Source organism: Malus sylvestris, chromosome 16 (assembly GCF_916048215.2).
Source record: "Malus sylvestris chromosome 16, drMalSylv7.2, whole genome shotgun sequence".
Lineage (NCBI taxonomy): Eukaryota > Viridiplantae > Streptophyta > Magnoliopsida > Rosales > Rosaceae > Malus > Malus sylvestris.
This window is the reverse complement of record NC_062275.1, coordinates 35,778,431-35,792,262: the sequence shown is the minus strand read 5'-3', so window position 1 is coordinate 35,792,262 and position 13,832 is coordinate 35,778,431. Positions and strand designations below refer to the sequence as shown.

The following is a 13,832-nucleotide window of genomic DNA, read 5'->3' as shown; positions in this document are numbered from 1 at the left end:
ATGATATTGATTAACTGGTTTGATGCAGAAAGTTTCCACGTCAAATTCCTAAGCACAATGGTATGAGCGTGCTGATAACGTGTTGTGGACTATATTTAACTGATAGGGGAAGGGGGTCCAGCGGCTCAGAGAAAGAAAATAGAGAGAGATGTGTTTGTAGGATTGTAGAGGAACGTGTGTAGATGATGTCTTATTTCCTTTATACAGTGTCTTTATTTATAGTAACTAGAATAAAATATAATGTACAATTTACACAATCACACTTAAACTAGAAATTTATAACAAAAAATTTATTGTAAAGGAAAAAAATAAGTTGAATGACAAAAAAAAAAGAAAAAGAAAAAAGGGGGAACGAGGAACAACCCGAAAGAAAGACAATATTTCACTCTCAAATCGAGGAAGACTGAATAAGAAGAGAAGCTCCCTCCATCATCAGCCCGCCACCGTCAGCCACTCTCTTGTTTTTCCTTTCGAATTTCTCCACCTCCATTTCTGCTTCTTATTTCTTCAGCTCGCTCCATTGCCGCCACCTCTGCCTCCACCTCACGGTGATGAGTAAGTATCGAAACTGATTTCTCTGAATATTTTCCTCTATTTGTTTCGTTGATAGGATTATGGTTATGGAATTACAAATTGAAGGTTAGGATTAATGAGGTTTTAATTAATCAATTTCTCTGTTCCTCAATTGATCTTAGGGTTTGTATATTTGTTATAATTTTGGGATTCATGGTTTGGATCAATTGATGTAGGATTTGCTAGAATTTTTTATATTTTGGCCCGAACGTTGAAAGGATTGTTTTTGACGATGAGAAAAATTAAATTGATAGTAGATATAGTCTTCTTAGTAAATGTCTATTATATCCATAAAGTGTTACACGGCACGCATTTTTGTTGTTGTTTAAGCATGTAAGTTTTTATTCATGTAATTTTCATATGATACGCATATCTGGGTGTCATGCTTGGTTCCGGAACGAACTTAGTGAGAAAAAATGATAGTAGGTCTACAAGTTTGATGTATCTGAATTTGGTATGCCCTCTATTGACAAAAGATGTTTTTGGTTTCCCACTATAGGTTCTTGGTTTCTCTGTTATACGCTCTTGATTGATGTTAGAAACTGATTTTGTCAGAAAAGAAAAAAATGATAATTTAGTTACCTGATATAATTATTGTAGTTACCTGATATAATTATTCACCTCTCCCAGACCCTGCGTAAAGCGGGAGCCTTGTGCACTGGGTACGACCTTTATATAATTATTGTAGTTTTCTGAATGAATAGGAGTGCACAATAATAGGAATATAATTATCGGCTGATTGTTGGATAACAAGCAAGTCTTTGTTGTATGTCAGTGCTTCGGGTTTTGCCCTCTTTGAGTTCAATTATTAAAGATTTGATTTTGGATGTTTTTAACAGAATGTAAATAAACTATCCAATTCTGAGTGTTCATGATGAGATTGATTGGTAGATTGAGATTTCGTGCTTTATTTCATCCTGATGACCTTAATCTGATATTTGGGCATTGTTCATCTGTGGCCTAAGGCATTGAAGGCTGCTGTTGCCAACAGTGTCGTTTGGGTGATTTTCTTGTAGTCATTGTAGGATGGTTCGAAGAACTGAAGGCCGTTGATTTGGAGTAATGGGTAGCAGTGAGATGGACAAACCCTCTAAAGAGAAAGAGAAGGAGGCAAAGACAACACCTGCTAGTACGCAGGTCCATTTGTGTGTCCTTTTATTGTTTCTGTTATGATAATTTGAGTCCCTCTCATATTGGCAGTTAGCAAAGAGCTTTAACGTTTTTTATTTTTTATTTTTTAAATTCAAATTTGCAGGAGCAGTCTGTGACTACCAGTGCTGGCACTGTTAATCCTGAGTGGTCGGGATTTCAGGTTACAATGTGAAAAGCCTTAGTTTTTGGTATTTCTGTTTCATTTAAGATATCTTTGGAATTTATTGCGGGTACATGTTTGTTCAACAGGCATATTCACCAATACCTCCACATGGATTTATGGCCTCAAGTCCTCAAGCTCACCCGTATATGTGGGGGGTTCAGGTATATTGGTGCCTATAAGACTTTTTTTTTTTTTTTGTTTAATCTTGATTCATGATCAACGAAAAAAATTCCTGATTATTCAACTTTTGGACTGCACTTTGTAAAACATTTGACTTTTATGTTATTTTTTACTCAGTGGCTTTTGGACATCTAGAGTTGCGAGCTGTAGGCAGTATAGTGGGAACTTAACTAAACATCTGTTCTTTTTTGACAAATCATTTGGAAAGTGTTAATAAACTGAAGACAGCATTGGTTCATCTGAAAGACCTTTCCTTTAAGATTTTTTGCAAGTTTCTGGGATACTGAGCACGTTAGCAAGAATGGGATACAGATGTAGGAGCATTATGGCTGTGTACTGACTGTCTTTAACCATAGGTTCTTGAGAATTAGACTTAGAAAGGATTTTTCTTTAGTTTGATGAAGTAACTTACTTTTCTCTCTTTCCAAAACAAAAACAAAAAACACAAAAAATGAAGTGACTTGTTTTTTTTTTTTTTATGTCTATTTCCTAACAGTCTACAATTTTGATTTTTTTTCCTCTTGAAGTTACAAAAGGAAGTGGGTAATGGTATTGAAAGTATTGTTGAAAATGGGACTCAATTTTAATTCTTTTGATGCTTCAAACTTGCAAACGGGCTGATAACTGGTTTATTTATATTAACAATGTCTAATTTTTCAGCATATTATGCCACCCTATGGTACCCCTCCCCACCCATATGTTGCAATGTATCCCCATGGCGGCTTATATGCTCACCCGTCTATGCCTCCTGTAAGTTTTTGTCTATTTTGCTTCAGCTGAATTACCAGTCTCTAGCCTCATTTTCCAGATGGCGGTAACTCTTTATGCCTTGCTCTAATTTTAAACAGGGATCTTATCCTTTTAGCCCGTTTGCTATGCCTACTCCAAATGGTATTGTAGAGGTTTCTGTAAGTTTCTATTGCTATACTATTTGTTGCTTAAGATAAGGTATTTTTTCATTTGAGTAGATGAGATAGAATTTAAAAAAATTCCATTTAGGGTAACATACCTGGAAGCATGGAAGCAGATGGTAACCCATCTGAGGTCAAGGACAAATTACCAATAAAACGATCAAAAGGAAGCTTGGGCAGTTTGAATATGATTACAGGGAAGAATAACGAGCTTGGCAAAACATCAGGAGCCTCTGCTAATGGAGTTTATTCCAAAAGGTAACTGATCATGTTTAGTGCCTATTGGCCTTTATATCAGGGATTCCAGCTGCCCCCTTACTGAAATATTTGGGTTTAAAACACTTTGGATGGAAAGGTAAAAAAAAAGATAGGGAGATCAAAGCCTTCTATTTGATCAACTGTGTGTGTATCTTTTGTCTATTCCAATTTTATTCTATGAAAGTGATTGTGAAGGAAATCATTTTTGCATAGATGCTTGTCGTAGCTCATAATGTCTAGTAAGGATTGGATCCTTATTATGAAATCAAATCTAGGTCAGAGCAGTTCAGGGCAAATATGGTGTCTTTCCTCGGATCTGTCATTATTATACCATGTTTTCACATGTTAATTTTGGTAATGCTTGAATATACTTTGGAAATGCAGTGCTGAGAGTGCTAGTGATGGTACAAGTGAAGGAAGTGATGCAAATTCTCAGAGTGTAAGTTCCATGCCCATGTCGTTTATATCGAGCCTATTGTAAGTAGGAAGCCTGGTGTTGATGTTGCATTGCTTGTAACAGAAGTTTGGTCTATTTGAGGAATTCTTTATAATTCTTCTTAAATGGTTTATATCTTTATTGAACGGCTCTTGATTTTTTTTTCTTCCTTACATTTTTTTTTTCAAAGAAATAATTTTTATGCGTGCTGCTTCTGTTTTCCATCATATTATCCTTACTTGTGTAGGACTCACAATTGAAGTCTGGGGTCAGGCAAGATTCTTTGGAAGGTTTGATTATATTATTTTCTGAGGCTGTCAATCTTTACTTAAGAGATTTTACTAAGAATTTATATGGCCTTATTGCAGGTACTGCATCTCAGAATGGCAGTTCTGCACATGGTTCTCAAAATGGAGCACCAAACACACATACCGTGTTGAATCAGACGATGGCCGTCATGCCAATAATGGCTGCTGGTGCTCCTGGCGTTGTTCCTGGTCCTGCAACTAACTTAAATATTGGGATGGACTATTGGGGAGCTCCACCTTCTGCCGCCATGCCTGCAATGCGTGGGAAGGTTCCAACTACTCCAGTATCAGCAGGAATAGTTACTGCTGGGTCTCGGGATAGTGTTCAGTCACAGCTTTGGTTACAAGTAATATTTGTCCCTGTGTTTTAAATTCAATTTCTTTTCTTCTTATCAAGTTTTTTTACCTGCTCTTAGTTAGTCTGCTTTCCGTTAAGAGATAGTTTATAGATCTTATTAAAAAGAGGAAGAAGATTCACTTTGAGAATGCAAAGTGATGGTTACATTTTTGTGTTGCATAAATTGCATTCCATGTGAAAATTGGTATTTGTGCATGCTTTCTTAGCATTTAGGCTATCAATAGAATTTTGAAACAGTTATATCTTGTGGCTGTAGGACTGTAGATGGATGTTGTTATATGAAAACATGGTGTAGTTAAGTCATTTGAGTTTATAGTTAATGGGTAAAACGAATTTTTCATTGCTTCTGAAGAAAGCTATAACCACCTAGGGCATCTGCATGAATTATTTTTCCGCAGTTATTCTGATTTTCGTGCTTATTTGGAAGCGTAGTGCTATTTTCACACCTATTTTTACTTCTCACACACCCTTCTCAATTTCCGGCCGTTGGATCGAATGAATTGAAGAAGACCAATGGCCAAAAGTTAACAAGGGTGTGTGGGAGATAAAAATGGGTGTGTGAATAGCAATATCCTATTTGGAATTGCATTATGGCTTTCTTCTCATCTGAATTGCTGTTAACATGAACCATGTTAAGATTAGCAAGTCCACTAGTTGTGATTGTGAGTCCACGTGTTTACTTTGTCAAGTACTTGTTTTTATTTCTGATTGCTATTTCCTCTATTATGACTTAGTATTCTACTAGACTTGTTTTGTGGCTATAACCTACACATAAACGCGATGTTCTGATTCTGGATGTGTGCTCTATAGTAAGGGGATGCAATATTTATGTAATTTTTAAAGAAATCCCTTACTTCATACATATTCGAGGTAATTAGAGATGGATGCTTGACAACTACTTGTTTGCATGCCCATACGTGGTTTTGTCAATAGGCACCGTACTTGTTAATTGCATGTTGCAAGGTTGGTGTCCTTCATAGGTTTCTCCTCAGATACATGATGTAGGATCACCCTTGTTTTGGGCTATCACCAGAAATTGGAGGGGCGGTAGATGCTAGGGTCTAATCTTAAGGTGTACGGTATAAAACAGTATAGTAAGTACTAATGTAAAGGGTTGGTAGCTCATTAATGGCCTACAAATACTTGTTTGTGTTCTGGGCTGGGAAGCAGTAATTTAAGAACACTGTTTTGTTTATTTTCTGTACTTTGTGACGATTTTGATGATTGGTGCTGTCAGAGTTCGTCGGATATGACTTTTAAGTTGGATTGGGAATTGGTGAGTGCAGCCTAGGGATGGGTTACGTTGAAGAATAAGGTGCTGCTTGATGAATGGCTTTTTCTGATTTCCTCTGGAAAGGGAGCCATTGTGGCATAGGGTAACAATTACGAAATACAGGTGGAGAGAACAGTTGGGATGCTAGTGTAGAGAGACCAAAGGGGTCTGATTCAATCCTTGGAAGGACATGTCTGAAATAAGAATTGACCAAATAGAGGAACTATTTAACACCGAAACAAGAAATAATATAGGTTCATAACTGGACTAATTTAAAATCAGTCCACAAGCTAGTATGAAGTATTACCAAAAAAAAGGAAAAAAAACCTGTGATACATCAACTGCAAAAATGCCTAAAACAATAAAAGTCTAATAAGACTGGTCTGTCCAAATATTATCAATCCCATTATAGTACATTACCAGGAAATTTTCCTTACATTGCCCTTGAAAGTTTGATGTGTGCAACCAACATCATTTGCACCATATCAATCTTTTCATTTTTCCTCATTTATTTTTGCGGTTTGGTCATTTTTGTTGATGAAGCAAGGAGTACGAGTAGCATATATGTATGATGGAGTAAGGACTGCCGTAAGAACTCATGAAGGACAAGTCGAAAGCTTTCCCATAATTGTAGGTTACATTGAGGCTCATCTTTAAGTCCTTACCTTTTTACATTGGAAATGAATGAGTTAACAGGACATATCCAAGATGATATTCCTTAGTGTATGCTTTTTGCATATGATATAGTATTGATAGATGAAACTCAAGAGGGAGTAAATGCGAAGCTAAACCTTTGGCGGGAAGTGTTGGAATATAAAGATCTTTGCCTAAGTAGGTTAAAGATAGTATATGGAGTGCAAGTTCAGTGGGAATGGAGGTCCAAATGAGTTAGGGGTGAGGATTGGAGATCATGAAGTACCAAAGAGCAAACGCTTTTGCTATCTTGGATCTATCTTGCAAAAGAACAAAGAATTGGATGAAGACGTCAATCATAGAATACAAGCTGATGATGAAGTGGAAGAGTGCATCAGGTGTGTTGTGCGACCGTCGTATGCCACTAAAGCTGAAGGGAAAATTTTATAGGACGACAAGAAGGCCAGCGAAGCTTTATGGCACGAATGTTGAGCGGTGAAGCACCAACACATACACAAAATGAGTGTAGCAGAGATGAGAATGCTTCGTTGGATGTGTGGGCACACGAGAAAGGACAAGATTAGGTATGAGGATATCCGAGGTAAATTGGGAGTAGCTGAAATTGAAGATAAGATGAGAGAAATTGGTTAGGGTGATTTGGACATGTGAAACGAAGATGTACAGACGCTCCGGTTAGAAGATGTGATTACGAGACAGAGGCTTAGGGCCAAAGGGGTAGAGGAAGACCTAGGAAGACTTGGAAAGAGACTCTAAGAAAAGACTTTTGGATCTAATGGTAGACATGGCACAAAACCGAGTGCAGTGGCGGTCTAGGATTCATATAGCTGACCGCACTTAGTGGAATAAGGCTTTGTTGTTGTTGTTGTGGTCATTTTTGACCTACATAATTCCTACCCCATAGAGCATCTAGACTCCAATTTGTTGTGCAGGTGGATTACATATTTGAGTTGAAAGTGTCATGTATGATATTTCATTGATATTATGATTACTAGCATGGTAAATGTTTCTATTAGTTTCCAGTGAACTTGTATGTATTTTTGAGTGAATGCTGAATTCCCTTTTTGGGCGAAATTTTGTGGTATGTGTTTAATATCAATGTTCTCTCTCAGATTCTGTGTCAGACTTAATGGAGTGTCATAATCTATACTTTAATACACTATCTAACACGTTTTCAAGCTCCTCTTTGTTTTTCACTTCACCACACTTTTAAGCACCCTCACCTCTTGTTTTTTGACTCAGGATGAGAGAGAGCTTAAAAGACAGAAAAGAAAGCAGTCAAATAGGGAATCCGCTCGTCGATCTAGGTTGCGCAAGCAGGTAATTTTCTGCCTCTGTTAATTTTCTCCCACTACTTGGCACTGTTTGTACCATATGGACTCATCTGATGTATATGCATGATTCTGAATTAGGCGGAATGCGATGAGCTGGCCCAGCGTGCTGAAGCCTTAAAGGAGGAAAATGGCACTCTTAGATCAGAAGTTAACCGGATCAGGAGGAAGTATGAGCTGCTTCTCTCAGAGAATACCTCTCTAAAGGTAACGTTTAATACTTGGTTTGTTTTAGTACCTATTATTTCAAAGAAAAAGAGATTATATTACCAGCTAATTCCCATCCTGCCTTAGGGCACAAAGGATCTGTTGAATTTTCACTATATTTTTTTTTTTTGGAATTTATTTGTTTTCAACCAGAGGTCGCACTTGGTGCGATGGCAAGTGCCTTCGCCTATGAGCGGTAGGTCTCGGGTTCGAGACTTGGGAGCAGCCTCTCCATAAATGGGGGTAAGGCTAGCCGACATTCACCTCTCCCAGACCCTGCGTAAAGCGGGAGCCTTGTGCACTGGGTACGACCTTTACCTTTTTATTTGTTTTCAACCAATACAATCCACTTACCCACTTACTAGAAATTGTTCTAGCAAACCTTGATTTAGGATTTCTTTGATCCAAAACAGAGTTTGCTAACATTCGTGATCGTGATAGTTTTTTCACATATTGCGTAGCAAGCAACAATTCAATTCGACACAGATGTTTTCACGTAAACTCTCAAGTAATTAAAATTTTCATTTAAAATGTCTGGTCACATTCTAACTCCTTATAACATAATTGATTGGATAAGCCTCGGGGGGTAAGTGATGCACTATCAGTCTGATCCAGATTCTAGTTTTTCATTTCCCATAGAAATATGTGGATCCAGACTGCAGATAGCTGTCTTGGTGGGAACTTGAATGGAAATGTAATTTTGATTAGGGAGTCCCATGTTAAACCGGACGTGCTACTTTGTACAGGAGAGGCTTGGAGAAATTCCTGGTCACGAAGATGTACGGTCTGCCAGAAGTGAACCACATTTGAGCAATGACACTAAACAGATTGCACAAACAGAACGGCATGGCGGCCTCGAGAATGAGTAGCTGAGCTTTGTGCTGCGTTCTTGCAGGAGCACAATCTAACCTATTAGCAACAGGGAGTTTATTTTGCATAGCGTGTAGTTTGACCTTTGTCCAAGTTTTAACCTTTTATATTTTAGGAGATGTTTACGTGTTGCAGATCGTATTTATTTCAGCTTGGGCCTACCTTTAAGAGTTGAAGGCCGAAGATGATATGTCTTAAAGAGTATGAAATTAATGTCATACCCTTGTTTGTTTCTTAAGGGTAGTCGCATTCGCACTTTAAAATTCATTTGTATTGAATTATGGCCGATGAATCCGTAACTTGGGAGATTGATTCAGTATAGTATGCTCCTTGGATCCTTCCTCCTCCCTCCTGACTCGAGATCATTGTGTGTGGGCCTCAATCCTCACTTGGAGTTTGAGTCTTCCGCCTTCAGTCTTCGTCCGTCGTCACTCGTCAGCCCGCCATCCTTGATTCCACCTCGTCGAGCGAACCCATGCTCCAGTAAAATCATGTAATCCCTCTTTGAGATTTTTCAATTTTAATGTGTTTTGGTTTCTGGAATTAGGGATTTTCAGATTAAGCTTTATTTCTAGAGTGAGCCTATTGTTGACCCTGATGTTGGAGTGAGCCTATTGCGGGATGGGTAATGCTATTTACATACTCTTTTTTACTTTTTATACACTCTTGTTAATTTTTGTCTATTCTTTCCATCCGACGATCAGAAATTGAGATAGTATGTAAAAAATAAAAATAAATATGTAGATAGCATCACTCTTGTAGAATTACCGATTTCTGGGATTAGGGATTTTCCAGAGTGAACCTATTGTTGAAATCGACTAATATCAAGCACAAAAGTTATCATTTGAAAAAACCAAAAGAATAAAAGTTATCAGTACAGTACAGTAATATGGTTTTTTTTCTTCTCCAGATTAGGGATTTCCAGATTAATGTGTTTTTATATTGATATGTTGCTATGTATGATGATGTTTTTCCACATAATTTGGGATTTGTTGTTTGTTTTATTTTAGGGATGACAAATCAATCATGATTTGTTTTGCTTGTAACTTTGTATAACCATTTTAGAAGACGTATATGAATGTAAGCATGAAAAAAACAAGGAAAAAAAAAATACAAGTAAACTTTGAATGCCTTTTTGATTTGGTATTCGGAATAGTAAATTAGCAAGAATCCAATAGTACAGTTTTAGTAATAAATTTAAGCAGAATCGCACCATACCGAACTGTTTGATATTTTCGATTTTGGTTTGATGGTAGAACTGAGTCGAACCATACTCAGCCCACCCCTAAACCCAAGTTATATAATGTCACTATTTTGTTCAAATTATAACCGCAAAGTCTCATGCAAATGATACAACCATGTGAAGAGAAATTTACCAATGTCATTGATAGTGGCGGTGATCTAGGTTTAAGGTCCCATTTAGTATTGCATTTTCTCTTTTACCAAAAACTGCTTCACTCTAAGCTAAGCAATAAAAAAATATTTAATAAAAATAAAATATCTCGTTTATTTTAAAAAACAATATCTCCAATCAATAGCTTTTACATGTTAATTTTATAAAAACGGAGTTAGAGATTTTAATGAATGAGACACATTCATTGCCGTACCTTGTCACTTGAAATATCTTTGGCCACTTTGACCACCAAAAGAAAAACAGAAAATTACCAAACCATATAATTAGGAAACGAAAAATAAAGAAGAAAACGCAGACAATACCAACCTGCTTTTAATCACTGGAAAAGATCCTCGCCGAATTTTAAGGATCTCGTGATCGTGAACGTTCATCATACATCATGCGGTCAAAAACCATTCAAAATTTAAATTTAAAATTAAATATAAATAGTACCTAACGAAAATTGACCGCACGATAGACAATGAACGGTCACGATCATATAATCCCTAGAATCCCAAGAAAAGGATCCTCATCGGATCCTTTTCCTTAACCACTAACACTTGTACCTGTCTCTCCCTCTCCCTCTGGGACATATATAAGCTTGAAAAAATGTAGGTTTCAGATGTCATTGGCAACGTTTTGTTGCTAATTCCCTCCGGCGGTGGTCTTAGGTGCAGTGGCAGATCTATAGAGGGACCTGGCAGGTCCTAGGACTCATCGGCGATCCTAAATCACTGCTAGAAATTTTCCGAGGAACCCCTTGAACACGAAGTCTGTGCCGCTGTGCAGGTTGTGGTTGCAGGTTGCAGCGGAGTTGCGGAGAAGAAGACAGCAGGGAGAAGAAAGAAATAGGACTTTTTAACAATTGGTCCAAAACGGCAATGTTTTGGCCAATTGTTTTTAAGTTACAAAAAAAAGGAGAAAACGCTATCATTTGTCCTTTGTTTTAATTTTAAAGCCCAGCCCCTGAGCCCACATCTTTACCCAGTGTTCTCTTTTCCCCGTTGCTTTTCCCCCAATTCCCTATAATTTGGTTCCCTCTTTCCCCCATTTCAAAACCCTAAATTTCTAATACCACCCATGACCCAATCCCAATCCCATATTATAATTACATAAGTCCAATATCACACCTCCACTTGTTTCAATTTTCCACTCCACCACTATTTGCTCAGATGTATCTTAAATATTTCATGGATCGAGATAAATTGGCATTTCAAAATCAACTTAATATTTATATTCATTTTGTGCATTCTGATAATGATTTTTTTCAATTGCAGGGGATTAATGATCTTGCTAAGAAAATGGTGGAGAAGGTGTTGCATCGAACATTTGCATATGTATATTTGCTTGTTCAGTTAGCTTTGGTTTTACCGGTTGCAACCGCTTCAGTGGAGAAGACATTTTCAGATATGAATATCATTACGGGTTAACTTCGCAACAAAATGGGAGATCAATGATTGAGTGACAGCTTAGTTGTTTACATTGAGAAATATGTTTTTTCATGTATTGGTAATGAAGCTATCATGGAACATTTTTAGACTATGAAATCTCGTTGTAGACGCTTGAATTAGGATTTTATAGCTGTAATGTTGTTTTACGTATGATTTTTTATTGAAATGTATTATATTTAACTTTTTAATGTTATTTTTATATATAAATTTTTTAATCTTTATTATTGGACCCCCTCAGGTGTAGCCAGTATTCGATCACTTCCATGACCACGCCGACAACCATTCACATCCACTCACTGATTCCAAGTCATTTCTTCCAGCTGCTTTTTTCAGAGTAAGCTCTGTCCTCTACTTACTCATTCATGTTCTGCTGTGCGTTTGGCTGCTAAGAAAGTGTAAGAAATTTAATTTATAATTATGGTATTGAGTTTTGGTTTCAATAGAGCCTTTCGTTTCTTCGGGAAAGATTGGATATAACCCAGATCAGAAACTTTCTTTTTCCCTGTATGGTTACCTACAAAGTAGAAAGTGTAGAAAAAGAAAAGTTTTATGTTGTTTTCTGTAATTAGGATATGAGAACTCCATTTTTGACTTATATTCAAGGGTAAATTTCAGTTTATTATCATCAAGTTTTGTGGTTTTCAACATTTAGTATGTGAAGTTTTTTTTGTCCCAAACTTATACCTAAAGTGTTAATTTTGGGATAGTTTTATACATCCATTAGTTTGGCTGTTAAATCTCTCATTAACTGATGATGTGGTGCCTATGTAGACAATAATTAAGCACCACGTGTCATTAAGGGTTTACTTGAAAATTAAAAATTAAAAAAAAAAAAAAAAAATTTCCCACCCAAATTTAAAATATTAAAATAATTAATTAAATAAAAGTATTAAAAAAAAAAACCCCAAAACCACCTTTGTCTTCCCCACCCTCCACCCCTCCATCCCCAAATTCAAAGTCCCAAAATTCAACGACAGCATGCATGAGAATCAGCTCTACGGACGAGTCATTGACTATCTCAACTCGCTCACCTCCATTGAAGAATTAGACTTCACCAACCTCGTCACCAGGAAAAAACCCAATGAAATTTTCCTCCAGCTCGACCCCAATCAGACTATTGAGGACGATTTCATCGGTGCCAAGGTCATGTGGCAAATAGAAGGTAGCGGCGCCGGTGAAAGTAGAAACTTAATATTGAAGGTTCGGAAAGCTGATAAGCGGCGGATTCTGCGGCCTTATTTACAACGTATCCACATTGTCGCCGTCGAGCTCGAGCAGAAGAAACTAGAGTTGAAACTTTACATGAACGTTGACGCGCCCGATAGAACATGGAAGCCAGTCCCCTTCACTCACCCGTCGACCTTGGAGACCATATTGTTTGGATCAAAACTTGAACTTTGGGCTCAGGAAAGGGGCTGGCCCAAAAGGATGCCTAAAGGAAGAGTCGGCCTAAGCCCAGCCAAAACCCAGAAAGTAGAAAAGGGCTTTTCTGACTTGGTGCAGCTCATGAAGACCACTTGCTCACCTACCCAAAGGCCAAGTGGTATAGACTGACCAGTTATACAGCCCATAAAATACTTTATAATGGCAGAACAAGTAAAATAGCTGATGAGTCACTGCTTCTCAAGTTGCATTCGGGCAAGGCTGCTGCCACAAGAGGCCAAGCTGAGTTGTCTATAAAAGAAGAAAGAGAAATCAGGAATAGGGACACTCAATCAAACAAACAAATGCAAGCACAAACTCTGCTCAAAGCCAGATTTGCCTTCAAAACGAAGCTGTAGTCAGCCCAAGCCTTCATCCCTCTCGGGACAAGCCTTCACTCAAACCTTTGTAATAGCTCTGCTACCCTGTTCAACCTTGCTGTAGTATCGATTTCTCTTTATAAACTCCTATCCTTACCTCTCTCTAAAGCTCTCAGACCCTTGATAAGCCACAAAGATAGGGACCTGCAAGACGACCAGGCTTGCCCGACAAGGTTAAACCTTGCCCGACCTTCTTTGTTTTTGTCTTTTCTTTCATTAGCCTAGCAATATGTTGTACACTTCCAGCTGTATTTAAGTTATTTCTAGTAAGATGACTATTAAAAGAATCTCTCAGTACTTGGATCCGATTTGAATATATCTTCATTGTTCAAACCAGATCTAAGTTCTAAGCCTTCGGGCATGTAAATCTGATAAGTTGAAAGTCATTGGCCTCAAGGCATAAAAAAGAACCTTATGTGGACTTAACCCATCCACGATAGTCCTTGATAAACAAGAAGTCCGAAGTTACTTGGGGCGCAAGTAATCGACATACCCCTTAGTTTTATTTCTATTAT

At 37.5% G+C, this 13,832-nt stretch overlaps 2 protein-coding genes across 3 annotated transcripts; both read left to right on the top strand.

The window, feature by feature from the left end:
* The first annotated feature begins 341 nt into the window (after positions 1-341).
* Positions 342-9,330, top strand: LOC126606641 (bZIP transcription factor 16-like). 2 transcript variants are annotated; one of them, XM_050274023.1, is made up of 13 exons: positions 342-555; positions 1,548-1,710; positions 1,829-1,885; positions 1,975-2,049; positions 2,729-2,818; positions 2,917-2,976; positions 3,068-3,237; positions 3,622-3,676; positions 3,921-3,963; positions 4,042-4,328; positions 7,506-7,583; positions 7,676-7,801; positions 8,548-9,330. In XM_050274023.1, exons 2-13 carry the CDS (start codon positions 1,636-1,638, stop codon positions 8,668-8,670), a joined length of 1,239 nt encoding a protein of 412 aa, XP_050129980.1. In that variant the 5' UTR covers positions 342-555; positions 1,548-1,635; the 3' UTR covers positions 8,671-9,330. The 2 variants fall into 2 exon arrangements, with proteins under 2 accessions (XP_050129980.1, XP_050129979.1); XM_050274022.1 differs by having other exon boundaries at positions 343-555; positions 1,539-1,710.
* Positions 9,331-12,493: 3,163 nt separating this feature from the next.
* LOC126609332 (AAA-ATPase At2g46620-like) lies at positions 12,494-13,115 on the top strand. The gene is made up of 2 exons (XM_050277272.1): positions 12,494-13,012; positions 13,107-13,115. Exons 1-2 carry the CDS (start codon positions 12,494-12,496, stop codon positions 13,113-13,115), a joined length of 528 nt encoding a protein of 175 aa, XP_050133229.1.
* Positions 13,116-13,832: the final 717 nt, after the last annotated feature.